A 26,121-nucleotide genomic window follows, 5' to 3' on the forward strand; every position below is an offset into this window, starting at 1 on the left:
GGATGAAATGAGATGACAGATGGGAGGGTTTGAGTGGATAACAATCCTTTCCTCGATGTATGTATTGGAAGATCACCGTGGATCTGAACCTAGGGTCTTCAACAGGAGCACCACCTCACAATCCCATGCATGGTACAAAGCGCAGATGCTGGACTCAGAAGGTGGCGTGAATCCCAGCTCCACTACCTGCAGGTATCATTGAATTACGAGGATCCATATGCTTGGTGCCTGACAAGTACAAGAGAAATGAGTTGGTATTTTTATGGTGTGTATTTGACAGTCAGGACTTCCCCCACCCCCACCCCATCCATCAGCCTAAGCTCCTTGGTCGCCAGTCCTTATCCTAGGGTAGCTTTCCCCAGTGGGTCTAAGCTCAGGTCTCCTCATGGAAGTCCTTGTTTGATCTTGGAAATGTTGGGCTTTCTCTGGGCCTCACTTGCCCCCCCCCCTCTTTGTTAAATGACCCGTCTGGAGTCCATACTGTTCTTAGGACACCAACGGTTCCAGAAGCAGATCCTGTAGTGTGGGGCTCGGCCAAGGGCGTGTCTGCGTAAAGCTGTGCGGGCCTGGGGAGCACGTGCAGTGAGACCAGTCCTCTCCACCTCCCAGGCCCCCCCTGTCCCCCGCCCCGCGGTCAGCACGGTGAGGAAGCGCGGCTGGTCACCCCGCCCCTGCTGTCCAGGGACCCAGACCAGGTGTCCCCCGAGCAGCTGCCTCCGAGACAGAACACTGACGTCAGAAGTGGGTGGAGCCGAAGGAACGACGATTTCTCAGGAACAAAGGGGAAGGCGGGGAGGGGCTATCCTGATGTCTTCGGTGTTCCTGCGATCCCCGGTCACTCATCAGCTCAGGGAATCCTCCGCGATTTTAGCACCGATCCTGCATCCAACCTCCCGCACGGACGCCCACCCGGACCCCGCCAGGCACAGCACAGCAGCTCCAAGACTACAATACCCGACATCCTGAGCTCCGGAGGGGCAGGGCCTATCCTTGGGGCGTGACCTTCAAATTGAATTCCCCCAATGAATCGCAGGAGTGGGCGGGGCCACGTCAACGATTGGCTGGGGCGACGGGACGGGGCGGGGCCAGGGAGGCTGCTGGCGCGGCTGGACAGGAGGCTGTAGCAGAAGTCCAGCGGACGGTTGCTGAGCAGACCTGGGGTGCCAGGTCGCGGCGCCTCCCGCTGGACCGTCGCTACTCCATCTATCGAGTCTCCAGCGAGCTAAACCGAGCCCGCGCCGGACGGGCAGACCGGACTGAGAGGTGGGTGTGCGGACATCGGGGCAACCCTGGGACCCTCACCCCCGACGGGTTCAGGGAGGGTGGAACACGGACATCTAGACGGGGGTTTCTGGATCCCTCAGACTGTAGAGTCCTCTCCCTAGCCAATCACCGGAGCTCTGAGCCACAGTGCGTTTAGTGGGGAGAACATCCACGGATCTCTCACAGGCTCTACGACCCTGTGAGAATCCATAAGAAAGAAAGATTTCTCTGAGTCCTCTAGGTTGGTCGTTGTCTTTCATTAGAAGGAATAAACAAACAGGAGAACGTGCAGAATGTTCACAGAACCTCAGGCTCATGACTCTCAAAGTGACACTTTTGGAGAGGGAAGGGCTATCCAGAGTAGGGAGACCCTAAGGAAAGACGTTGGGAATTTGTCATCCATCTGAGCCTACCAGGATGGAAGACTTGAATAGGCAGGACCAGGAAAACCCCAACTGTGTGAATTTAGGGCTCCCCCAGACTCAGTCATCCAAGATGGGATGACTCGTCAAATGACTGCTCTGGAAGAGGTGACTGAAAGGGTGAATCAACTGGGAAGGTGGGGGGAAGAGAATCCTGAGGCCATTTCAGTCACTTTATATTAACTAAGCACATAGGTATGCTGGGCCATGGGCTTTCAAATTCCATAAAGACACTGGGGCTCAAGGAGGAAGGAGAGAGTTGCTCTGGGGTGGACCTAGAGGCCCATTTTGATCAGTGAGGATGGAACAAAAGACAAGTGTTCTGGGCTCCGTGGAGCACTTTGGACGGGGGGCGGGTGGCTTGAGACGGTAGAAGTGTGCAAGATTTTTCTTAGGTTCCTTCCTGCCCTTTGAGTCTTGGAGTTCATCCTTCCTTCCCCCACCTTTCCCATGACACGTCTCTGGCCCTGTTTGCCATCCTCTAAAGTTTGCCTGAAGACTAGAGGTTGAGTGGGTCCGTTTCTGAACAACATGCCAGCTGGGAAATGAATTGAAAGTGTGTGAATTGGCAAAAGAAGCTAGGTGCCAGGACACCTAGCTTCATGAGATCAGGACAGCTGGGAGGAGGGAAGAAGGGTGTGCTCAGTAGGCTGGCTCCAAGAATTGGTAGATAGGTGTGTAGCTTCCATACCTGGGGTGAATGAGAATGACCAAAGCAGCCCATAGCCAGAAACTGAGCTTGTAGAGTGTTGGGGGGGGGAGGGTGGCATAGGGATGGGTGGGTGGAGCAGGAAACTGGAAACTGGCTGTGCACCCCCTAGTGGTGAACACAGCTTGGGTGGGCCTCAATAGTTCTGGCTTCTCAATCCAGGTCTAGGCCCTCTTTCTTTTCTGTTTGAGGCTTAAGACAGAATGCCAGCCTAGACCACACAGCAGACTGGCAGTCAAGCTGGCAAGGCTAGAACAGGGACACCTATTCTTGAAACTGAATTGGTGCGTTTTCCAGGGAACCACCCTAGGAAAGGAGACCACTCCCAGCTTGGAGCCACATCAGAGGACAGACACGGATACTCATGGGTTAGAGGGAAATGGAGGCACCAGAGCCCAAGTGCCTGTGGTTTCTAAAAGCCCCAGCAGTCCTAACTCCTATCTGTCCCCTGCAGAATTCTCGGAGCTGGTGTCAAGTGCCACAGGCACTAGGGATCTCATCAAGAGGTGACCTACAACGCTGGTGGCCTGCAAGATGGCAGATGACACCTTGGCTGGGCTGGATGAGGGAGCCCTCCGGAAACTGGTAAGTGGCCCCATATAACACTATGGGGTGGGCAAAGCCAAGCCAGAGAAGGTAGGACCAGACAGCGGACAGAAAGAGGTGAGGGTTGGTTGAAGGTTCAGGGGAACAGGGCCATGCTAGTTCCATCTGGCTGCTGCAGAGGCCCTTATGGCATGTGCCTCCTGTCCATGCCAGGTGCTGACTGGCTCCTCCCATTCCCCCACCCCCACCACCTGTTTAAACAGTAACTGCTGGGGACTCGCCCATGTGCAGCCACAGGTGTGGGGAGGTTGGGTCTGCCCCTGGGCAGTACCCACCCTGGGAAGCTGGCTAAATGATAATGATTAATAGTAACAGGGCACAGCAGGGGGTAGGCTAGAGGCTGGGACCCCAGCTCATAGAATGTTCACAACACCACTCAGAGCTGAAATCACCTGCCCAGAAGGCACCCAGTTTGGAATCGTGCCAGGATCCAAACCCCAGAGAGGGCCATGGGGATAACCAAGAGTTCTGAGAAAGACAAAGCCTGGAGGAACCCATCCACAGACTGTGGGGTGTGACTGTTAAGTCTGTCATTTTTCTACTCTGAACCTCCCTTTCTTTACCTGTACAATAGGAGGAACAGGTGTGTGATCACAAAATCTAGGTCCTGAGGTTGGTATAAGAGTGAAACAAGATATGGGCCCAGGCTGTAGAAAGTGGACAGAATGGGTCACGTCCATCTTTCCCCCAACTTCTTCCTAGCCGCCATGCTGGGCTGCCTGTCAGCGGGATGTGCCCACCAGCGCAGCCAGGCTCCGCTGACTCTGAGGAGGAGCCCAGGGCCCCGCTGCCCAGTCTCTGACCCTTGTCCAGAGGAGAAAATTAAAGATTTACTTTCCCTATTTTGAGTGATCCGCTCCACCCTCATATCTTTCCATTGGAAGCAACGGCTGGAGCCCACTCACCCCTTCCCAGCAGTTGTCCAGGGGGGGGGCAGTGCCTTGGGTACAAGGGGCTGGGCAGACCCTTGGTGGGGCGGGGGGTGCAGAAAACCTGTTGCCTCCACCTGGGTAATATGCGGCCTCCAGCTGCCCCTGCCAGCGAGCAACCAGGAGGAGATGGCGCTGCGTTTCCAAAGGCGCCCAGCAGACCAGGCAGCTCCACCTCCCCTTCTTCACGAGTCCAGAGTCTTAACGAGGGTGGCAGAACCAGTGGGTTCCGGACACGAATCCAGGCCAGGTCTCGGCGCACGCACACCGCTCGGGATCCACCCTGAGACTCCGGGCTCTCCAGCCGCCAGACCCCACGCCCGCTCCCATGCACGCTTTGGGCGCGGGGAAAGGCTTTCCAGGGGAAACGGAACCGTGATTTAGATCGCATTAGGCTGCTCCCCTCCGCGCCCCGCCCCCACCACACACACCCCGAGTCCTGATCGCCGTCCCACCCCAAAGCCTTGCCCACCCCGAGCTTCAGCGCCGCACCGCCCGCCCTAGCGCCCCGGCGCAGCCGAGGACCTCAGCGCGCGGCCCCGACCCAGGCCCCGCCGGCCTCGTGGCAGGAACCGGGGCGTCCCGGGCCCAGCTCCTCCCCGCGGGGCCGGGCCTTATAAGGGAAAGCTGGGCCCGCTCCGCCCAGCTGCGCCCCCGCCGGCTTCGGGATCGCGGCAGCTGTTTCCGGCCTCGGCTCCCGCACATTCCTGAGGACGGGGCGGGGGGCTGCGCGGGATTGGGGGGGGCTCCTGGGGACGCGCCCGCCGCGTGCCCCTGCGCCAACTCCCCAGCGGGGTGACCCGGGGAAGTGGCCGGGGCTGTAGGCTCGGTTTCCCCTTTCTAGAGGGGGGCGGAGGGGCTTCCTGTCTGCCCACCCCCCCCTCCACGCCTGCCGGGCGCCCCGTGGGAGGACAGCGCCGGCAGCGCCCCCTGGCGAGGCCCCATGGGTGCAGATGGGGAGACTGAGGCCCACAGGGAAGCTGGGCCTGTCCGTGTCCTCAAGAAGTGAGAGCAGAAAGCGCCCAGAGACCCTCCTCCCTTCCCCGGGAGGAGGAAGCACCCCCTTTCCTCTCTGGAGAATTTCCCGAAGGCGGTCTCGGAAACCTCCCTTTTCCCCTTCCCCTTCCCCCTGGTGGACAATGGTCCTTTGTACTCCTTCCCTCCCTCCCACAGGCCCCTCCACACACAGCCGCCTGGGCCTGAGAGGGTGGGGAACACAGGACACAGCAGAGACACTGTGGTGTGACCTTAGCCTGCTGGCCCAAAGGGAAGGGTCACTCTGGGAGGTGACCAGTGGGAAGAGGGTCATCCCTCAGCACTGCGCAGGCCACCTTGAGGGAATCAGGGGGAGGCTCTCAGTTTCCAGATGAAGACGCCAAGGTCCCCAGGGGTTTCAGTAGTGGCCAGGTTTTTAGGTTAGGCTTTTTTAATGCCCCATTTTTGGCATTCAGATCTCAGGGTATTGGAAATGGGGACCCAGGAAACAGAGGGCCAAGCATTGTACCTCTGGGCCTCTACCTTTTGCAAAGGACTATCTGTTCCCAATCTGCAAGTATTCTTGGGGTGGTGAGCCCCCTTCATCCTCACTGCTACGGTGGGTTCCCTTAGATTTTGCCATCTCTTAAGCCAGACCAGAAGGGTTCCTCAACACAGTTCCAGGAGCCTCAGGGCTCCCTGCCTTAACAAAGTCAGTCTAGAACAAGTCCTGGAGTCAGAAGCTTCTGGTGATTTGACCATGAACAAATGACTTCTCCCTGACCCTCAGTTCCCTCTTCTGTCAGCATAAGATATGTAGGGATTTTGAAGAGGACAGAGAAGGGCGTAGCACAAAGTCTGGCACAACTTCTCAGTAAATATGTCCTGTCCTTCCTCTCCTCCTTTTGCTGTCTTTCCCTTTTCCTGACTGGCTAGCATATACCCGGGCTATTCTCCTGCCCCCAGACCCTGCTCTATTGCTATCCAAAACTCTGGGGGTGATTGTCGTATGTGACTAAAGGATATGCCCCTGACCACCCAAGCTGGGGCTGAACTGGGACTGATAGGGCTGGAGCTTCAAGGGATCCTCCCTTAACTTCTCACCAATGTGAAGCGTGGAGGGCTCAAAGTCACAAACTCACACTACTCCAGTTGGCTCTTGGCAGTGTTCGGCCAGCCCCGTACTCTACACTAAAACCTGTCTGTCTTAGCCCTTTACCATCTGGCTACCTATTCTGTAGAGCAGGAAGGAAGGATGATGGAGTGGGAGGCCAGAAAGGAAGAGAAAAGGGGGTTTCTTGGCTCTACAGTCTGAATGATTTGGGACAAGTGGAGGCAGAGGAAATCTGCCTGTACTCAGTCTCATCTGTCTATCAGACTCATACTGGAAGCTTAGCACTGGGCTGCCTTCCTGGATGGGCCCAGACCAGTCCTCCCCCTTGAGCAACTCCGGATCCTTGTAAAAGGCTCTACCCAGTGGTTTGGGAGAGGCATCAAGATTGGCTGACTCAGCTCAGAAAAGTTACCCTTTTCTAGACCTGGTTGGACCAGCCACACCTCTGTTTCCCGGGGACTTGAGAACTGAGAAACTGATTGGAGCTCCTGTCCCCTATAAACAAACACCTTCTCTACAGTAGCTCTGGGAGATTGATCCTCCCTTTTTGGGCCCTGGCTCCTCCCATAGTGGCTAGTGCTAGGTAAAAGACAATGCAAAGAATAATATCTATATATTACTATATAAAATACCGTGTGTGTGTGTGTGTACACGTATATTACCCCAGTCCAACAGGGCCCTAATTCTTGAGCACTTGCCTCTTTCTTGTTTCTCCTTCTGTCATCTCTCCAGAAGGACTATGGTGCTGAGACTGCATCATGGAAGTATCCAGGAACTGTTGTTAATATAGGGGTGATCTCCTTCCTCCTGCTTTTCCCGGCTCTTGGGGTTTAATGAAGGGCTGGGGTGGAGGGAGGGGGCAGGTGTCAAATCCCAGGAAAGGGTGTTTGGCTGCTTGTTACCTGATCAGGTAGGTGGTTGCTGGTGGGGCACCCACAGAAGGTGCTCTGCAAACCACAATGCACGGCAGGCTTGCCAAAGTCCCTGGGGCCCTGAGCTGGGTCACCCTCCGCCTTGGACTCTGGGTGGGTGGGCAGGCACGTGAAGAGCTTGCAGCAGAGGGTGTAAGAGACAGGCCACTCATTGTGCCCCAGGCAGAGCCGTGGGCAGCTGGTGCCAACCCTCTCCCCACCCTCCCCATGACCAAAATGACCTGCCTCCCTCTCCCCTGCCTCCCTTTGCAGCTAGAGGTCACAGCGGATCTGGCAGAGCGGCGGCGCATCCGCTCGGCCATCCGGGAGCTACAGCGGCAGGAGCTGGAACGGGAGGAGGAGGCCCTGGCATCTAAGCGCTTCCGAGCTGAGCGGCAGGAAAACAAAGAGAACTGGCTTCAGTGAGTGGCAGAGGGGGTGGACGTGCAGGTGTGAGAGGGCATGTGTGCTAGGGCAGGTGTGGGCACAGGTGTGCCTGCTGACTGTGCAGAGGTAGAGTGTGCACACTTTTAAAATACACAGGGACTCTTGCTAGAGTGGCCCTGGTGATGGTTGACTGGCCATGGGGTGTGGTTAGCACATCTGGGCAGTGGTTTTAGTTATGTACGTACATATGTATGTATGTATGCATGTGTGTATGTCTTGGTGCTTGAACTCAGGGCATGGGTGTTGTCTCTGAGCTTTTCTGCTCAGCACTCTACCACACTCCACTTTTGGTTTTTTGGTGGCTCATTGCAGGCAAGATTCTCATGGTCTTTCCTGCCTGGATTGGCTTTGAACTGCCATCCTCAGATCTTAGCTTCCTGAGTAGCTGGGATTACAGGTGTGAGCCACCAGGACCCAGCTCCGGACAGTGGTTTTGGTATCCACATCCAGAAGTATCTGTGAATCAGGGTGCAGCCAGAGGGGTTGCAGAGACAGCTCTAGGCCCCTCTGCCAAGGTTCAGGGTACCCTGAGCTCTCATCTTCCCCCTCGTGGTCTTGGAAGTGGTGAATGCAATCATGACATCCCTACAGCTCTGAACAGCGGGAAGCGGAGCAGCGAGCTGCCCTGGCACGGCTAGCAGGGCAGCTGGAGTCCATGAATGATGTGGAGGAGTTGACTACACTGGTGAGATGCAGTCCAGGGCAGGGGAAGTGGGGACAAGACAAGCAAAGGCCTGAGATCCCATAGCCCAACAACTAACCTGCCTCTCACCCACAGCTGCGAAGCGCCGGTGAGTATGAAGAACGCAAGCTGATCCGAGCTGCCATCCGCCGTGTCCGGGCTCAGGAGATTGAAGGTGAGTGTTCTGTCTCAGTCCCCACGGCTCTGATGCCTTCAGCATCTCCCGGCCCTCATGTGATACTTGCCCCTGTCCTTTTAGCTGCTACCCTGGCTGGGAGATTGTGCAGCGGTCGCCTCAACAGCAGCTCCAGAGGGGACAGAGAGGAGCCTGAAGCACACAGGCTGGACCGGCGTGAGGTGGGGAGTGGGGGTACAGTGGGAGGTGGCTCATGGATGCCAGTAGTACAGAATACCCATGTATTTTTACTGCACTGATATTTGACTGTGAGGGGGCATCCATCCTATGTTGCCAGAGGTGGCGGGGGACACCGGACACTAGAGCTTTTTCTCAGGCCTCTGCCTACTTTCAGGCACCTCCAGCCACATATCTGCATTCTGGGCTTTGATTCCATCCAGGCTTTCTCAAAGCCTGTATCTCTCACCTCCTGCTCTTTCTACCCCCACCCTGCCATCCCATCTGCAGCCAGAAAGATCTCCTGAAATTCAAGTCTGATTTTGAACACTCTCCCCACCCCTAAACCTGTTCCCAGACTCGCCCCTCAACCTCCAGACAGCCCACACATCCTTACCTTGGCTCAGCAGGATCTCAGCATCAGCCCCCAGGTGACTGGCAGAGCACTGTTCCCAGAGTCCTCTATGTTCTCCTGGAGTGTGGGAGAGAAGCCAGGCCATGAAAGTTCCCGAAATGACCAGCAGAGGCCGCTGGGCTCCCAGGCCTTGCTGGGCAGCCTGATGAGCTAGGCTGAGGCCAGAAGCAGGAGCTGCTCTACTCTGAGCATCTATTAGAGACCAAAGTCCCTAGAAGTTCCCATGCCATCCCCAGCCATTGGCATGAGGATCTGAGTCTTGCCTACGCAGTGCCAGAAGAGTGGGGGTAGTAAGGATTAGAGACGGCACCATACTTATGTACAGTGCCCACAGGAAGCCAGGCCCCACCCCTCTGCTTTGCATGCCCTGCCCTGAGCACCTGCTAGCCTGACTCTCCATAGGCTCAGGTAACATTAGAGGTTAGGGAAGCCTTGGTTGGCATTTTATGGATCCCCCACAGGTACCTGAACAGGAAGAGCGGGAGCAGCAGACAAAGGTCCCAGAGTCAACCCCAACCGTTGAGGATACCAACCAGGATGTGACCACAGTGACAGTCCTCCTGAGGGCTCCACCTGAAGACACACCCAGCTCACCTGCTTTGCCTGACAGTACACCCACCGTTGCTTCTCCTGAGCCTCTGCTTGAGCCTGCTGGGGCCCAATGTCCTGCTGCCGAGGTTCCAGGCAGTCCTGAGCCACCTCCCAGCCCCCGACAGGCTTCCAGCCCTGAGCCCCCAGCGTCACCATCCCATTCCAGCACTGAGAGGCAGCCTGGGGACAAGGTGAGTTTGGATGAGGGACAGTTTCCAAACAGGTGAGCCAGCCTGGGAGACAGCCCTGCCTATGCGATGTCCCCTCTGCAGCTCCTGCCTGGCTCCGCAGAGCTTCCCACTTCCCAGGGTCCTGCCAGAAGCCCCTCCAACACCAAGAGTGCAGGTGAGGATGGATCCCAGCATGGGTAGCCACAGTATCTGTCTTCTCCTGTCCCAACCTCTCTTTTTTCTGCCTGGACAGCTCCAGCCTCCTCAGGTCCAGGCAGTCCTGGACACCCCTGCCCACCCCCCCACTGCCCCGTAGTATCCCCGCCCCTGGCCAGGCCCACCCCTGCCACCCATGGCCAGAGGCCTCCCTGCAGCCTTGAAAGGCAACAGGCCTCAGGCACATTCTTCTCCCCAATAAGGGAGTACATCCATCTCTAGTCAGAGTCCATGGGCAGCGCTGGCCAGGGGGGCTGTCCCCTATCCCCACCCCTAGGGAGGACCAGGACACCTTCCTGCAACCCAAGCCTAGTCCTAGCCCCTAAGAGTACCCAAGTGACCCTGGGGTCAGTGCTGGAGGAAAAAGAGGCCTAGATGAGCCAGCAGGCCTGATGTAGGACAGGGTGGGGAGGTTGGGGCACAAGGGAATTGGGAGGTTGTGGATGGGAAAAATATGAAAAAATAGACCCCTCCTAATCATCCACTTTCCTTTCTTGACCCCCTCCAACTGCCAGACCTGGCTGGACCCCGGTCCTCTCAACGCTCCCTGTCTGTGCTCAGCCCCCGACAGCCAGCCCAGAATCAAGGTACTACTTTGCCTCTTCTTAACAAGCCCCAATCTCCAGGCAGTCCCTGCCCCATCCAGCCACTGACAGAACCTCTCATATCTTCCAGTATCCACCCCTCTTGCCAGTGGACCTTCTCAGTTCCAGCGGGCTGGGTCGGTTCGAGATCGCGTCCGCAAGTTTACATCAGATTCTCCTATGACTGCCAGGCTCCAGGATGGCCCACCCCGGGCAACCCTCACTTCCCTGACTCCTACAAGATTCCTGGGCCCCTCCCTCATCAGCACCACTTCTGCCTCCTTCACCTCTTCCTCCTCCTCCTCCAGCAGCTCCTCCTCTCAAGGCCCTAGTAACACCTCCTCCCGATTCAGCAAAGAGCAGAGAGGAACAGCTCAGGCCCTGGCCCAGCTTCAGAGCTGCCCCCAGGAGGAGGGCCCTGAGGGGCGGAGCTTGGCTGCCAGGTCCCTTGAAAACAGAGCAGGGGGGGCCAGGACCTGCTCAGAGGAGCCCAGTGCCCCACTACCCGCTGGCACTGCAGAATCAGGGTGCAATATGAAGACCACATTCACCATCGAGATCAAGGACGGCCGTGGCCAGGCCTCTTCAGGCCGGGTCCTGCTGCCCGCAGGCAACCAGAGGGCAGGTAGGCCTTCCCCACTGCCCTCTCCCCCCACTGTTACAGCTGCAGCACCCACCCAACTCAGCACATGGGACAGGTGCTGCTGCCAGGGCTCAGAGTGTCCCCAAAGGGTACACTGGGGACAAGGATGCCATGGACCTTGCCTGGCATCTTCCCATCACCCACTTGACCCTGACCGTATCTCTCCTCCCCACCCAGAACTGACTCTGGGGCTGCGGACGCCCCCCACTCTCCTTAGCAACAGCGGTGGGAGCAAGAGCGCTGTCACCCATGTCAGCCACCCTGGGACCCAAGCCCGGCTGGGCAGCGTCACCCGGGTTACCACCTTCAGCCATGCCTCTCCTGGTAGCCGAGGAGGCTGCAGCTTTAAGGTGAGCCAGTCGCTTCTCGCCTCACCATCCATCAGTACCACTTATATATGCATGGCTTAACGAGTTAGCGAGGTTCCTCTGTTTCATTTCTGTTCTACCTGACACATAGAGGAACTGAGGTTCCAATCTGAAAGGAAAGTGGTCACAGACAGTTAGTTGGTGCCAGAGCTAAAATGGAACCATTATGTATCAGCCACCAGGCTCTTTCTCCTTCCCATCACGCTGATCTTTGATCTTGTTTCAAAAATTGGTTGTTTCCTGCCTAATAAACAGGTGGGGAAACTGAGGCACAGAGAGGGTGATTAGGCTGACCCCTTCCTGAGATATGCCCTGCTTCCACCCCATGCTGGACGTTATTCCCGAGCAGTTGAGAGGCTCGTCGGCTCATCCAAGATCATCCATTAGAAGATTAGGGACGAGTGATTAGCATCTGTGTTAGTAGCATTGCTGGGGACTGCCAGGCAGGGGGGCAGCAGCCTAGCAGGTGCCACGGGAACTGAATATGCTTCGTCCTTCCATTATTCATTCCTAAGCCTGGGATGGCCTGGACAGGAGCTCAGGCGGGGAGGGGATCCTCAGCAGCATACCCAGCTGTCCAGGTAATGTCCTCTGTGCCAAGGTGGAGACTGAATGGGACTATGGCTGAGGTGAGGTTACTAGAACATCTTTGAGTCTTTCTGAGAAATGACCTGGAAAGTATGAGGGGCAAGAAAACATTCTTCCTCCACCAAAACAGGCCCCAGCCGAACTCTGCCAAGGGCTTGGGATGAAATGGCATGAGAAGTAGTTATAGCTAAGGCCTGTGGAGTGGATGGAAGGTACCAGAGGAAGATTTGTGTCTGGCATCACCAAGTTTTGCCTCAGTTTCCCCTACTCGGGGAAGCAAATGATACGTCTATAAACTTGCTCAAAATCTGGGGTTGGATATGAGCACCTTGCACAGGTTAGATGATGGTTATCTTAAATCCAGATCTATTGTAAAAGCGGCTCACTCAAGGGCTGGCCTCTCTGGGACTGTTTTCCCCAGCTACTCAAGACTTTCTAACAACGTGGTACTAGGACAGAGTCAGACAGGCTGTGGAGTCCCGTGGACTGCATTCTCACAGTTAAAGTACGAAGTGGCTTAGACAGAACTAGTTACTACTCCCTGCCTCAGTTTCCCTACCTGTGGAACACAGGGCCCTGGTCACACTATTGCATCTGAACTGGTTGCTGCTTGGCTGTGATCTCCGCAGGGCCAGGGCCAGGCCTGGCCCTCTGCCTGGTTGAGCAGGCCTCCCCTCCCCCACTGTCCCCTTCACAGAGGCGCCCAGAATAGGTTTCTATTTGGGCTGCAGCCTCCAGCTGGCTGGTGGCAGGCTGAGAGGCCGGCAGGGGCGGGGCAGGCCCCCCACTGCCCTTGCCTTCGCCCTCAGACCAACTGCAAAGACTCCGAAACTGCCAGCGTAGTAGACAGCAGCAGCAGCCCCTGCCACCATCCCACCATTACGCCCCACAGAGTCCCCGCCAGTGCTATGCCGGGGGTCCCTGGGCCTGGGCCTGGGCCTGATATGGCTGTGATCCTGGAGGAACGATTGAGCCAGGCGTTGCAGGAACTGCAGGCAGTGGCTGAGGCAGGCCGGGCAGCAGTGACCCAGGCAGCTGATGCAGCCCTAGCCACAGTACAGCCAGTAGCCCAGGCTGCGGAAGAGCTGCAAGCAGAGACTGCGGCCCTGAGCCGGCGGTTGGATGCGCTGAGCAGGCAGGTAGAGGTGCTGAGCCTACGGCTGGGGGTCCCACTTGTACCGGATCTTGAATCTGAGCTGGAGCCCAGTGAGCTGTTCTTGGCTGCTGCAGACCCCGAAGCGCTGTTTCAGGCGGCTGAGGATACTGGGACCCCCGTGGCCCACCCACCAGCCTTCAGCACCCGCCGTCGCTCTTCCACTGGCCACATCAGCAATCTTGTAAGTCCCACAGCAAGGGGGGGGGTGCATTTGAGCTAGGTAGGTCTGCTTTTACTGTGTGGCCTTCTCCAAGCCTCAATTTACCTTTCTGTACAGGAGACTAGGGCACTAGGATTCTAAGACTGAAATGAGAAGATGGCAGGCACATGTGGCAGCTGCCTTAGCAGCTCCTGGCATGCCTTAGCCCCTACCCTCACCCTTGTATGCTTCCCCCCCTCCCCCTCGCCACACCAAATCCCAGCCAGAAACAGCTGCCATCTTGGCTCTCCTTACCCTCATGGCAGACAGACTGTCCCTACCAGAAGGGGCAGAGCTGAAATATTTGGCCTGGGACCTTGGCTTCCAGGGATTGGGACTATCCCTTGGGTAGTGGGGGGCTAGGCTGGAGCAAGAGGCCCATTCCAGGATGCTTCTTAATAGGTAGAGGATAAGGGGAGATGTGGTACCGAAGAGAGCTTCAGTAAGGTTTTGGCTGAAGACAGCCCCAGTCAGACACCTGGCTAAGAGCCCTAGGGCCTGGGACAAGGGAGTATGGATAAGGGCCTGCCAGGACGATCCAGAGCTCGGGACCTGGTAAGATCCAGCTAAGCCTGCCTATGAGGGAGCTGGGAATTAAGCACTAGGTGGGGAGGGGGAAATCAAGTTAAGGAATTAGACCATCTTCAGCTGAGACTTCAGGCCACATTGCACACATAGTAGGACTATGAACAAGTCATTCTGCTGCCTTGAGCCTCAGATTTCCCTTCTGTTGAATGGGAACAAGGAAATCCCCAGAGCTTCTACCAACGATTGTTACTGAATGGAAACCATATTGATGCTGCTACCAGTAGGATTCCCATGATTCTGGCTGTGTTCAGCAATAAATTGTCATGGTCTCTTTCTACAGCTCCATACCATCCTGGTTATCCTGGGCAGGCAGGCTGCCAGGCTGCCAGGCTGTGGTGGGTTTCATTTGTCCATCTGTTTAAAATCTATGCACTCTCCCTACCCCAAAGATGGAGCCAGAGCCAGCGGAGCTCCCCTCTACAGCAGTGGCAGCAGCTAATGGCACAGAGAAGACTCGTGGGGACAAAGTACCAGAGGGACGGAGCCCCCTGAGCTCCGAGGAGTTGATGGCCATCGAAGATGAAAGCGTCCTAGACAAGATGGTATGGCAGATCTGTCAGGCTAGGGCCTGGTGGGAGGAAAGGGAGGTGGAGTGGGATCGGAAGGCCCCGGATATAGAACGACATCTCTTATCTGCAGCTGGATCAGGCTACGGATTTTGAGGAGAGGAAGCTCATCCGGGCAGCACTCCGTGAACTACGACAAAGGAAGAGAGGTAGAGAAACAGTTGCTTAACTTAAATTTAGCTGCTTCCTCTTCCAGCTGTCCCATTCACTCATGGGCTCCATTCATGGACACACTAGCAACGTATAACTGTCCAGTGCAGCTTCTCCCTATACCCAGCCATTCCTTGCTCCAGCAGCGCCCTCTACTAACTGCTTCTCTTCTCTCAGCTACTCTTGGGCCCATTCGTTCTCCCAGCTTTTGTCAACAACTGCTTCCTTGAATCCTTTTCCTCCTCCTCCTCTTCCTTACTCTTTCCTCCCCAAGGGCCATTGATGGGCCACCTTCCCCTGTGTCCCTACCCAGCTTTCCCTTTCCTGAACCCAGCTCTTTCCTCCCCCTGATCTTTCCTCCCTGGACCTTGCTGTTCTCTTCCTGATTCCAGATTCCTTTACTTCTCCAGATGCAATCTTTTACTCCTTGGTTCTTCCAGGGCCCATTGCTGGCCACTCTAGCCTCTGTCGTCCCTCTAAGAAGCCCAGCTGTCTCCTTCACTGGCTTCTTTCTCAGCTGCTCTTTCTCTGGATTTGACTGCTTCACACATACCACCAACCTGTCCCTCCCTAGATCTAGACAGCCCTTCTTCCAGTTGCACTTCTTCCCTGTAAGGCCCATTTGGCAGCTCACTCAACTGTGGCATTCACCCAGTTCCTTCCTTGGAGTTGGCTACTCCCTCCCTAGGATTGGATACTCCCGCCAGGCTCAGCTTCTCATTCCCATAGAAACACAGATCAGCTTCCCCTTTGCGGTATTCCATATTTCCAGCCTGAATCCATCACCCCCCAGTACACACCATGCGCTATTCCAAGCTGTGGCTGTTCCACCACCCTCCACCCCCTCCCCCATCCCCAGAGCAGCCCTTGTTACCTGTGTCATTGGTGTTTCTAACAAGCTGCCCTCCACCCCCGTCTTGCATGCCCTGTGTGCTGTGTGGGCACTGGGCGGCCCTTCTGGGCATGCATGGGGCATTCCCCACCCAGACCAGCGAGACAAAGAACGGGAACGGAGGCTCCAAGAGGCCCGGGCTCGGCCAGGGCAAAGCCGAACCAACACGACCACAGAAACGACCACAAGGCACAGTCAGAGGGCAGCTGATGGCTCGGCGGTCAGCACGGTGACCAAGACTGAGCGGCTCGTCCACTCCAGTAAGGGGCTAAACTGGGCTCAGGGTGGGTTCAGGTGCAGTCCTGGTGCCTCTCACACCTGTCACCTCATCTCTACTTCCTCCAGATGATGGCACAAGGACGGCCCGCACTACCACAGTGGAGTCCAGTTTCGTGAGGCGTTCGGAGAGTAAGGCCACCTGACAGTGCCCCGTATCTTCCTGCTCTGGAATCCTCAGGGCTCTTCCTCAAGTGCTCTCTCTGCGTCTTCAACTGCTGCTACTTACTTGCTCTTCTCTGCCTGTGTCTGTCACTACCCCTCCGAGGCACCTGATGTGCAGCCCAGGCCTTTAGCTCTCTTGTTCCTCTTTGTTGCAGATGGCAGTGGTACTACTACAATGCAAACCAAGACCTACTCCTCCTCCTCCTCCTCTTCCTCTTCCTCCAAGAAAATGGGCAGGTAAGCGTGAGTACCCACTCTGGGGGTACAGTGTCCAGTGCCTCACTGCATACTCATTCTGCAGAGGGGCAAAATGAGACACTAGGCATATGGTCAAGCAGGGAAAAAATCAGATCAGGCGCTGCCTGCTTGCTTTGTGATCTCATTTAATCCTCAGCCACACCACGGTGGGGAGGTGGATGGTAGGGAGACCAGAGTCTTCCTAATGGTCTGAGTGGCCGCTATAATATCGAGCCCCTGATGAGGCCTAGCTACAAGACTGGATTGCCTGAAGGTCACAGAGCACCTTTATGTCTTGAAGTGTTCATAAGACAGTAGACCCCCATTTAGAGAGGATGGTGAAGCCTAGCAGAAAGCAGGAACTGATGTCATGGCACACACCTGCAATCCCAGCTATTTGAGAGGAAGAGGCAGAGGGATCAGAGTTCAAGATCCTGGCAGATGCACAAAACTCCATCTGAAAAGCAAATTAAAAGCAATAAGAGCTTTGCGGGCATGGCTCAAGTGGTAGAGTACTTACCTAGCAAGTACAAGGCCAAGTGTGAGCCACACTGAAAAAGGAAAAAGGGAAAGAAAGGAGGGAGGGAGGAGGAAGGAAGAAAGGAAGAAGGTCACTGGTGGTGAAGATGTGGAGGAGTTTGACACAATACCAGGCCCCTCTGTCAGCACGCAGTGATGGAGCTGCTTATTATTCCTCTCCTGGTCTTAACAGCCATTTTCCCACGCTCAGCATCTTTGACAGAGAGGACCAGGCCAGTGCACGGCCTGGTAGCCTCGCGGCACTTGAGAAACGCCAGGCAGAGAAGAAGAAAGAACTGATGAAGGCACAGAGTCTGCCTAAGACTTCAGCATCTCAAGCTCGCAAGGCCATGATTGAGAAGCTGGAGAAGGAGGGCACTGCAGGGTGAGTGGCAGAGGAGTGGGGGTGGGGGAGGGTAGCGTATTTGGGGGTGGAACCTGATGACAGCAGAGGGCGGGGCCTGAGTGGTGGTGGGCGGGGCCTGAGTGGTGGTGGGCGGGGCCTGAGTGGTGGTAGGCAGGGCCAGAAAAGAGCTGCTGGGCTTTGTGGTGGGAAGGTCATGAGAGGTCAAGCCTAGGTGTGTGCCCACTCTGATGGTGGCCTCTGAAGTCTTGTGACCCTAACCCATCACCTCCTACCACCTCTCCCACCCGCAGCAGCCCAGGAGGACCTCGCACACCTGTGCAGCGCTCCACCAGCTTCGGGGTCCCCAATGCCAACAGCATCAAGCAGATGTTGCTGGATTGGTGCCGAGCCAAAACCCGAGGCTATGAGGTGAGCGCCAGGACTGCCCCCCACCCCCCCATACCAGAGCTTTGGACACCCATCTCAGAAGAACGCACCCTCCTGTAGCTTCCCAGCCACCTGGGCAGAGGACACAGAAAGCCTTTGGGGATGGATAAATTGAGGTTCAAATGGACATGTTGGGGGAGGATAGCTCAAGTGCTTGAGAATCTCATATTCTATCCCAAGTCCTGCAAAAAAAGCAAAAGAAAAGTCAAGCCTGGTATATAATGATGTTGAATGAGCTCCTGTTTAAAAGGAGAAAGGGAAAAAAGATACATGATGTGTGCCTTCAATTCTAGAATAAGATGAAGTGGCGGGGTCCCTTGGATCAGAAGTGTGGTTCAAGGCCCAGTTCCATTCTTGGCATCCCCTTCCTTGCACTATGGGGGCCCTGGGTATGTTCTGTGGCCTTAACTGAGTGACACTAGGCTTTTGGCAGTTCTGTTGCCCAAAACCACAGGTAATGGGAGTTGATAAGCTGACTTGGAGGAGTCTTTTATGACGGCTGCTCATCTACTGGGCAGCACTGAGCAAAGCTTCAGGGCCTCTTTGAGCTCAGGTCCCTAGGTCTAGAATGCTGAAACAGTGGGTGGGGGCAGCGGGCATGGAATTGTTGCCCCCCTCCTGGGGGGAGGGGTCCTGACCTGTCTTCCTACCACCTGTAGCATGTGGACATCCAGAACTTCTCCTCCAGCTGGAGTGATGGCATGGCCTTCTGTGCTCTGGTCCACAACTTCTTCCCTGAGGCCTTTGACTATGGCCAGCTGAGCCCACAGAACCGGCGTCAGAACTTTGAGGTGGCCTTCTCATCTGCTGAGTAAGTGGGGGAGCCCAGCCCTACTGCTGTTGCCTGGATTCAGCTGCCCAGTGACCAGCTGTACTGTGGGTCTGCAGCTGAGACCCCCCCTTCCCCAGAGAATCCCTGTCCTTCCCTGCCCACCTGCTGCTGAGTGTGCCCAGTGCCCGCCGGAAGAAAGGAGCGGCAGGCCAACCTACCAGCCCAGGCCAAAGCCTATCAGGTGGCCCTGTCCATCTCCCCTGCCCTCTTTCTGCTCCTTCTCTTTCTTCTCTCCCTTCCTCTGTCCTGCACTCCTCTGACTCTCACAAGAGCTTCCCTGCTCCCACGGGATCCCTGCAGGAGATTCCAAAAGGAGGCTCCTGGCCCCAGGCATGGTGCCCGTCAACCTATATAGATGCTGCCAGAGCTTATATAGGACATAGCAAGCCGTCCACTTTGGAATCGTTACCCCTTCCGCTCACCTCACCCTAGCACCCTCCTCCATCTCTTACTTTCTCTCCCAATTCTCATTCTGGTTCCTTCCAGATTTCTTCCTCTCCCCCCCCCCATCCCCACTTCCTCTCACGCCTCCCTCACCCCCTCCCTCCTTCCCTGGGGCACAGCCCTTCCTTTCCAACCAGTGTCCTCCTTCCCCCCCCCTCATTCCTCCCGCTTCCCCCCCCCCCGCCCCGCTTGTCCCAAGAATTCTCTGCACATGTGACTGGTTTGTCCCCACCCCTGTCTGCATCGCGCACCATTAGTGATGGGTAGTGAGCAAGCACGACCACCATGGGAAGGGGCATGCGGGGGGCTGGCAGACTGCAGCACTGAGAACGTAACTGAACTCTTGTCTCTGTGTGTGTGTGTGTGTGTATGTGTGTCTCTCTCCGTTCTCCTCCCTTCTCTCTTCTTGGCCTTTCCCTCCCCCTCCTCCCCTATCTTCCTCCCACTGGGCCCTGTCTCCCCTGCCCTCCCCTTCCCGCCCCCCCCACCCTCCCCAGGACCCATGCGGACTGCCCGCAGCTCCTGGATACAGAGGACATGGTGCGGCTTCGAGAGCCTGACTGGAAGTGCGTGTACACGTACATCCAGGAGTTCTACCGCTGTCTGGTCCAGAAGGGGCTGGTAAAAACCAAAAAGTCCTAACCCCTGCTCGGGGCCCCACGGTGAGAAACGCCACCTCTCCCACCTGCCCTGTTGGCACTGAAGTCTGCTCATCAGGGTATAGAGAGGGGCTGGGAAGTAATGGGGGCGGGGATTCAGGGAGACCCTTGGCAAAACCAGAGGAGGCAGACAGGACCATGTCTTCTGGTACTTCAGGGCTCAGTAGATAAAACCATGATCAATGATCACTGATAATGAGCCAGAGAAAGAAGAATATGATGGGGAAGACTGGGAAACCCAAGGGGTACTCAAACCCCTGTGCCCATGTTAACCCCCACAGGCTGCAGGCCCACCTGCTAGACAGAGGATATGGTAGTAGGAAAGGAAGTGGAGTCTGGGTGTGAGGTTGAAGGGACCACAGTCACAAAATTAAACTTCCTCCCGAGGGCAGCAAGAATCCTGAGAGCTATCCCAACAGGATGGCTGGCTGGCTGGCTGACTGGCTAACTGGTTTAAGGTTAGCGTTCTAGAATGATCCTTGGATAAAGAAGCCTGGGAAGAACTAGATGGCTAGCAAAGCATCAGAAGTAGAGGGGACAGGATTCCCGATAGATCTGTTTGGGATGGGAAAGTGGGGACCATGAAGCTGCCCAAGTAGGGAATGTGGGTTCTGAAGACTTGGTGGTGTCTTTCCCCAAGGTGAGGAGCTTGGGAACAAGGCCAGGTTAATAAGAAAAGGTTCCTGGCTAGGGATTATGGATTTTCCCAAGCCAGCTACAGCTTTCCTCTGGTTATCTTCATCTAAGGATCCCAGTAGAGAAATCCAGGTAAATTCAGAGAAGGGAAGAGGTGGGTGGGTTCTAGAGGATTCCCCAAGGGTGGAGAATTCCGGATCTGATTCCGGGCCCCAAACTGAGATTCCAGGTATCTCCATTCAGTGACTCGTTTTCTTGTCCCTAGAGTTTTCCCAACAATTTTATAGACAGAAGTAAAAATAGAGATCCAGTGGGAACAAAGGGGTTTCCCAAAGTAATGAATCAGGGACAGTGCCAACTAGGGTGTCCTCAGATGCCTTTCCACCCACCTGGGTTGTTGTGGGCACAGCCCCCACATGTACCCACAGTCAGAGGCGCAGGTAAAGGAAGATGTGCTTGGTGCTGTGTCTAGGTCATATATGGACTGAGGAGCGGCTGCTCGATAGCCTGGAGGGGAGAAAGACCTATTGCGAACCCCAATCTTGGAAAGTGTGACTCAGCTGTACTGTTGTACTGTTGTTGCAGTTGCCTAGTGTTTGGCCTGTCACTGGGGCAGCCTGAGCCCTGAGCCGTGCTGCCCCAGTGTAAACAATGGCTTTATAAGGTCTCCAGGGAAGGCACCAGGGGTGGGAGGGAGCTCCAGGTTGGAGGAGGGTAGCTTTGGGATCCCCGGGAAGAAAGCCACTACTGGAAGACACTTCAGAGGGAGGCTTGGTACTATGATGCAGCTGAGGAAACAGGCCCAGTTGTGGAGCAGGGATGACCTTAAGAGCAGGCACAGCAACAGCAGAGCCAGGTACCTGTCACTCATCTAAAGTGTTTTCAGTGTTTCAGATAAGGTAGGGAATGACTATAGTGTTTATAAAAAGGAAGAAAGAGTCCCAGAACAAGAGCAGGCTCTTATTCAACAACCACAGAAGGGAAGGTCAGGGTTAGAAACGTGGTGGGAAAAAAACAAAACAAAACAAAAACAGGTTCTATCCCTCCCATATTTCTTCCCTGGAAGAATCCAGTGAAGCTAGCAGGAGACCCAAGCCCCCCCGCCCCCACCACCACAGTGCTGGCTTTGGTTGTGGAGGTCTTAGACTCTTCCATGTCTTGGAAATGGGAGTCTTCTGTGCCTTTGCCTTTCCTGACAGAGCAAACTCAAATCAGCAGCACTGTCAGGACGCTTGCTTGTGTGCCAGGAGTGGAAGCAGAAGAGCACAGGGAATAAAGTGGAAGAGGTCTTGCTAGGCAGATATGGTGGTGCAAGACCAGGAGGTAAAATTTGGAGGCAGAAGGATCTCTGATTTGAGGCCAGCCTAGACTACAGAGACCTTATCCAAAAGCAGATGGGAGGAGAAAAGAAGTCTAGGAGAGGAAGGAATGGAGCCAGAGAGCCCTCTCTGCCTTTAGAGTTCTGGAATTGTCCATTGCATAAAACCCACAACTTACTCCATCTAGGGAGGACAGGTCTTCAGACAAATAGCATCTAGGGGTGGGGCCTGTGTCCCATCAGGGCCAGCGCTGCATCCACTGTCTTGAGGCTTAATGCAAAAGAGCTCCTCCTCTGCTCTGTGACTCAGTTTCCCTGTGTAAAGTATAGCTTGCACTCTTAAGGATGGTCAAATAGGTGCTCACACCCCTAAGCATAGATGGTTCCCTTGGTACAGGCAAGCGTCCTCAGGTGTCTCCTGGTTTAGTGAAGGCAGGTGACAAGGGTTGAAGAGCCACTTGACACACACACACACACACACACACACACACACACACACACACACACACACACACGTGGCCTCCATTTCCAGCAATAGGGTTGTCCCTGAGGGAAGGACAAGAGTTCCATGACCTCTTGACAGGAAGCATCAGATCAGACAGTTAGCAGATAATCATCAGGGGCCCAGATGATCATGGAATGAGTCTTGGTGCTAGGGGCCTCTGCCAACTGGAGTGTGCCAGGAGGGTGAGCAGGAGACGGCCTTCCAGAGGGAGCGTGGGCTAGGCCTGCAGCCAGGACTGGAGGGCTGACACCTGCCTGACACGGTGGCACACGGCCCTTTCCCCCCACCACACCGGCCTAGCTTCTACCAGCAAGGTTGCCTTTGGGCTTGGACAGGTGGGGCCGGACCTTTCTGCCTTCCTAAAGGGCTTCTCTGGTCATCGAGGAGTTTCCAGTGTAAGAACAGCAGACTGCCCTAACCAAAAGACTTCTTCGGGGTAGAGGGGTGGAGGAAGCTGGCTGTGCTGACAGTTACCCCCGTCCCGCAACCCGCTTCCCGCAGGATGCTGGTGGACTGTGTACCCCTGGTGGAGGTGGAGGACATGATGATCATGGGCAAGAAGCCCGACCCCAAGTGCGTCTTCACCTATGTGCAGTCGCTCTACAACCACCTGCGACGCCACGAGCTGCGCATGCGCGGCAAGAACGTCTAGCGCCTGCCTCCCGCCGCCGCCCCGCCCTTGCCGCACCATCCGCTCCAGCGCGCCTGCGCACCGCTGGCTTCTCGGCCCCGACTGCCTCCCCTGCAAACACGCAGCGTTTTGATAAATTATTGGTTTTCAACGATCCGGACTCCTCTCTTTCTACCTTCTTGGGGGTGGGCGGGAGGTCCTCAGCTTGCGTGCCCGGGCAGGTAAAGCTACGTCGGGTCTCCGGATGGTTTTCCCTGTGCCCGGCTTCCCACTCCCGGGGAAAGGAGAGCCTAGAGTCTTAGGAAAGGTGGGAGCGTTTTAATGGAGCTGGACGGGGCGGCCCGAGGGGGTGGGGGGTAGCGGGGAGGAAGAGACAGGAAGCGGGGGGAACCTCTCCAACCCCATTCCTGCCCGGCTCGGGGACCCAGCGTCGGCCCTCAGCAAGGGAGGTGCTCCCGGGGTGCTGAGCGCTTCATTCTGTCTCCGGGGCTCAGGCAGGTTGGTCCTAGCTCGCCGAGGCTCCGGCCCTACTACAGGTCGGAGCGATCCGAAGCCGCCTCGGGGGGCTTAGCCGGCGCCCACACGTACTCGGGGGGCACCTGCGCGTCCGGCGACGACTTGCGGTAGAAGCCGAGCTCCTGCACCAGCGCGTTGATCTCCTCGCGGGTCATTTCGCTGAGTGGGATGCGCTGTAACGGGCAGGGGCGTGGTCAGCGTCCAGGCCCCGCCCCTGGCCCCGCCCCGCCCGCCTCCCCAGGCCTCACCTCCAGCTCCGCGAAGCGACGATCCAATAGCACGAGCTCAGGGTCTGCCCCAGGGAGGTGTTTCATCACCAGGTTGTGGCTGAGGGGTTGTTAAGGCGGGTAGGAGTGGGCAGAAAGGAGTTGGTTCGGTGATGGGAACCGCAGTGCCTCCTCTGCTGTGCGCACACTGCGTTTACAGGGAGAAGATTTAGGGTTCAGAGCTATAAAGGGCCCTTCTCTCCATCAGTCAGCCTCTCTTGCTTATCCAATTCGGACACCATCTCAGAATCCTCTGGACAGTCAATACCAACCCGTTCCACTTGTCAGAGGAAAACCCACCTGCCATCTCTTCAAAGAAGTTTCTCCCTGGGGCCCTCTTTATTCCCCCTTCCCCTAAACGAAAGGATACTAGAGTGGGATGTCCTGGGTGACGAAGGCCTTCACCTGGGGGAGAGAATAGAGGATCAAAGAACGTGACTCCTAATCCCTTCCCAGATTGGAAAATAAACCCCGCAAGGTCATACAGTTAATCAGGCCCAGGCTCCTGACTGTGAATTCTCCTGCCCCCAATCATTGAGACCATATTACCCACTCCCTTAGAGGCTTAGGTGCCCAGAACCAGGAACCTCATCCCTCAAACTCACCTCCTTTAGGCGATTCAGCTGTCATCCTCCACAGGTCTGGAATCAGACAAATGAAACAATGAGATAGGTGAAGAGGCCTGCACATGTCTTCAACCCACCCCCCAAGACCATGAACAGCAGTAGACAAGATGAGGAGAAAGTGGACCCTTGTACAGGAGGAATGCAAAGATGCGGAAGCTCAGGCCTAAAGACACCAGGAAAAACAAGAGCAAGGCCAGAGACCCACAGGGGGCTGGTCAGCCCTCGGGCTTTTCTCTACACACCCTCCCTGTTTATTCTTGACTCTCAGTACTCAAGACACAAACATAATGGCCCTGAGCCTCTCAGGCCTCTCTGGGCCTGACCTTTGGGCTCAGAAACCTTAGAGGATAGGCAAACTTGAAGGAAATAGCTCAGCACTGCCTGGGGAGGGGGGGCATTAGAAGCATCTGCCATCTGGTCCTTACCCTATCCTAGGCCAACCTTGCCAGCCACCTGCAGCCTGGCCCCACAGACCATCTGGTTGCTTCCCTGAATTGGGAGGATGGGAGAACTCCTTCAGTGAAGTCCACTTCCCAGCAGGAGTCAGGGCCCCAGGATGACCATTCCACCCTACCTTATCATATCATCTTTTGTCAGAAAACTAAGGGGGCCAGGGAAAAGCTGTGGTGGACCAGGAGGGGAATTTCTGGGGGGGCAGCTGTGAAATGAATGATTGGTAATCAAGTTCCCAGCATCACCACCCCCCCCAGCTCCTGCATAGTAGGCACCCAAAAAGACCTTCCTCCTCCCAGAAGAAGGAAGAAAGACCGTATGGAGCTCCAGGTCTAGAAACTGGGACAGGATAGGAATCTCAAGGGGGGTTGGGGAGGATTAAGAGTGATGGGGGTGGGCGTGAAGTTGGTTCTGATGGACAAGTTTGAGAGTCAAAGCCTGGAAACAGGGGATTGGGCCATTGTGTCAAGGGCCCCCTGTCAAGTCAGACTGTGTCCAAGGGCCTGCAGTCCGACCAGACTAGAAGCAGAACAAGGGTTCAATATGCAGGGCTACAAGATCGGGAGTCTCAGCCTTCCTCAGCATCTTAAGGCTGGAGAACGAGCCATGGAAGAAAGGAGAGGGGAGCTAGGAGGTCTAAGTGCTCCTGGGGTCAGAAGGAACCATGATCCCAAGAGTAGGATGTTGCAGGGTCCGATGGGGCCCGGGGGTCCAGAGCTGGGAGCACTCACCTCCACCCGGGCCCGGGCCAGGCCTTGAAGACGATTCCAGTCCGGCCGGTAGCTGGTGGCGGCAGTGGCTGGAGCCACAAGCGCCGTGAGAAGCAGTAGCAGAGGCGGCGGCAGCGGGAGGAGGTTCATGGGGACCTAGCTGGCGGTGGACCCGCAGGCTTGGAAGAGAAACCACCCGGCCGCAGCGCCACGTCTCGGATCTCAGGACTGGCCACGCCCTCCGGTGACCACGCCCCCGAGCAAGCTAGGTCTCCGCCCCCCGCCGCCCGGGCTCCCAAGTCCCAGAAATGTCCCTGCCTGGTCCTCTGCGGACTGAAGGTGGATGCATCCAGACGGAACCACCTCGCGCCACCAGAGGGTGCAGGCAGACCGTGGGCTTCAGAGCCTTACGTTGAAGACAGGGAAAGTGAAGCCTGGGGGAATCCTGGTTTGTTCTTTTGATGTCTCTGGATGAAATTTCTATCCAAGTTTCCATTCCTCAGAGCACACAACATAGGAGCAATAGGAATATTGTCGGGGGTAGGGGGGCGGTGGGGAGGAGGAGGAGGATAAAATAAATGTCTCTATGTAATAAAGCTCATTTGAACAGTATCTAGTCTGCACTAGCTTTCATTCTTCCTTACCTCTTCAAGGCCTCTGAAACCCTGCTTTGCAGCCTTGGGAAGCAGGCTCAGAAAGGTGAAATGGAGTATGGTGTGCAGATGAGATTGAAGCCCCCAAACAATCCACTACGCATCTCCCCAGACCAAAGATGATGAAATCGAGGTGCTATTTGGGTCCTCATGCCTTCCACAGACACAGGAAATACAGTCAGACCTTTGTCACAGCTATGGGTCCAGCTGAGCTGGACTTGAAAATCTTAGAAGTACAGAAATACATCTGTATAGCACACACACACACACACACACACACACACACACACACACACACACACCACATACATTCTTACCATTCCAATCAATACAGTATGACAGTTAC

The 26,121-nt window shown here is 55.9% G+C and overlaps 2 protein-coding genes across 10 annotated transcripts; one reads left to right on the forward strand and one right to left on the reverse strand.

Moving 5' to 3' along the window:
- The first annotated feature begins 1,114 nt into the window (after positions 1-1,114).
- Smtn (smoothelin) lies at positions 1,115-22,705 on the forward strand. 9 transcript variants are annotated; one of them, XM_090320476.1, is made up of 22 exons: positions 1,115-1,263; positions 2,849-2,979; positions 7,203-7,351; positions 7,968-8,061; positions 8,155-8,233; positions 8,318-8,415; positions 9,287-9,607; positions 9,689-9,761; positions 10,318-10,389; positions 10,478-11,011; positions 11,207-11,379; positions 14,318-14,470; positions 14,568-14,643; positions 15,632-15,796; positions 15,882-15,944; positions 16,133-16,214; positions 16,927-17,118; positions 17,391-17,508; positions 18,186-18,337; positions 18,436-18,539; positions 19,300-19,464; positions 22,422-22,510. In XM_090320476.1, the coding sequence occupies exons 2-21, from the start codon at positions 2,929-2,931 to the stop codon at positions 19,425-19,427; spliced, it is 2,877 nt and encodes a 958-aa protein (XP_090176602.1). In that variant the 5' UTR covers positions 1,115-1,263; positions 2,849-2,928; the 3' UTR covers positions 19,428-19,464; positions 22,422-22,510. The 9 variants fall into 9 exon arrangements, with proteins under 9 accessions (XP_090176602.1, XP_090176604.1, XP_090176606.1 ...); XM_090320478.1 differs by having other exon boundaries at positions 16,945-17,118; XM_090320477.1 differs by lacking the exon at positions 1,115-1,263 and adding an exon at positions 2,647-2,762.
- Positions 22,706-22,853: 148 nt separating this feature from the next.
- On the reverse strand, positions 22,854-25,350 carry Selenom (selenoprotein M). Its single transcript, XM_090320117.1, has 5 exons — positions 25,144-25,350; positions 23,939-23,974; positions 23,704-23,738; positions 23,316-23,394; positions 22,854-23,240 (listed from the first exon to the last, which is right to left on the reverse strand). The coding sequence occupies exons 1-5, from the start codon at positions 25,270-25,272 to the stop codon at positions 23,082-23,084; spliced, it is 438 nt and encodes a 145-aa protein (XP_090176243.1). The 5' UTR covers positions 25,273-25,350; the 3' UTR covers positions 22,854-23,081.
- Between the last annotated feature and the right edge of the window lie 771 nt (positions 25,351-26,121).

This window comes from Megascapheus bottae, chromosome 28 (assembly GCF_031878675.1).
Source record: "Megascapheus bottae isolate mThoBot1 chromosome 28, mThoBot2.hap1, whole genome shotgun sequence".
NCBI classification, from domain to species: domain Eukaryota; kingdom Metazoa; phylum Chordata; class Mammalia; order Rodentia; family Geomyidae; genus Megascapheus; species Megascapheus bottae.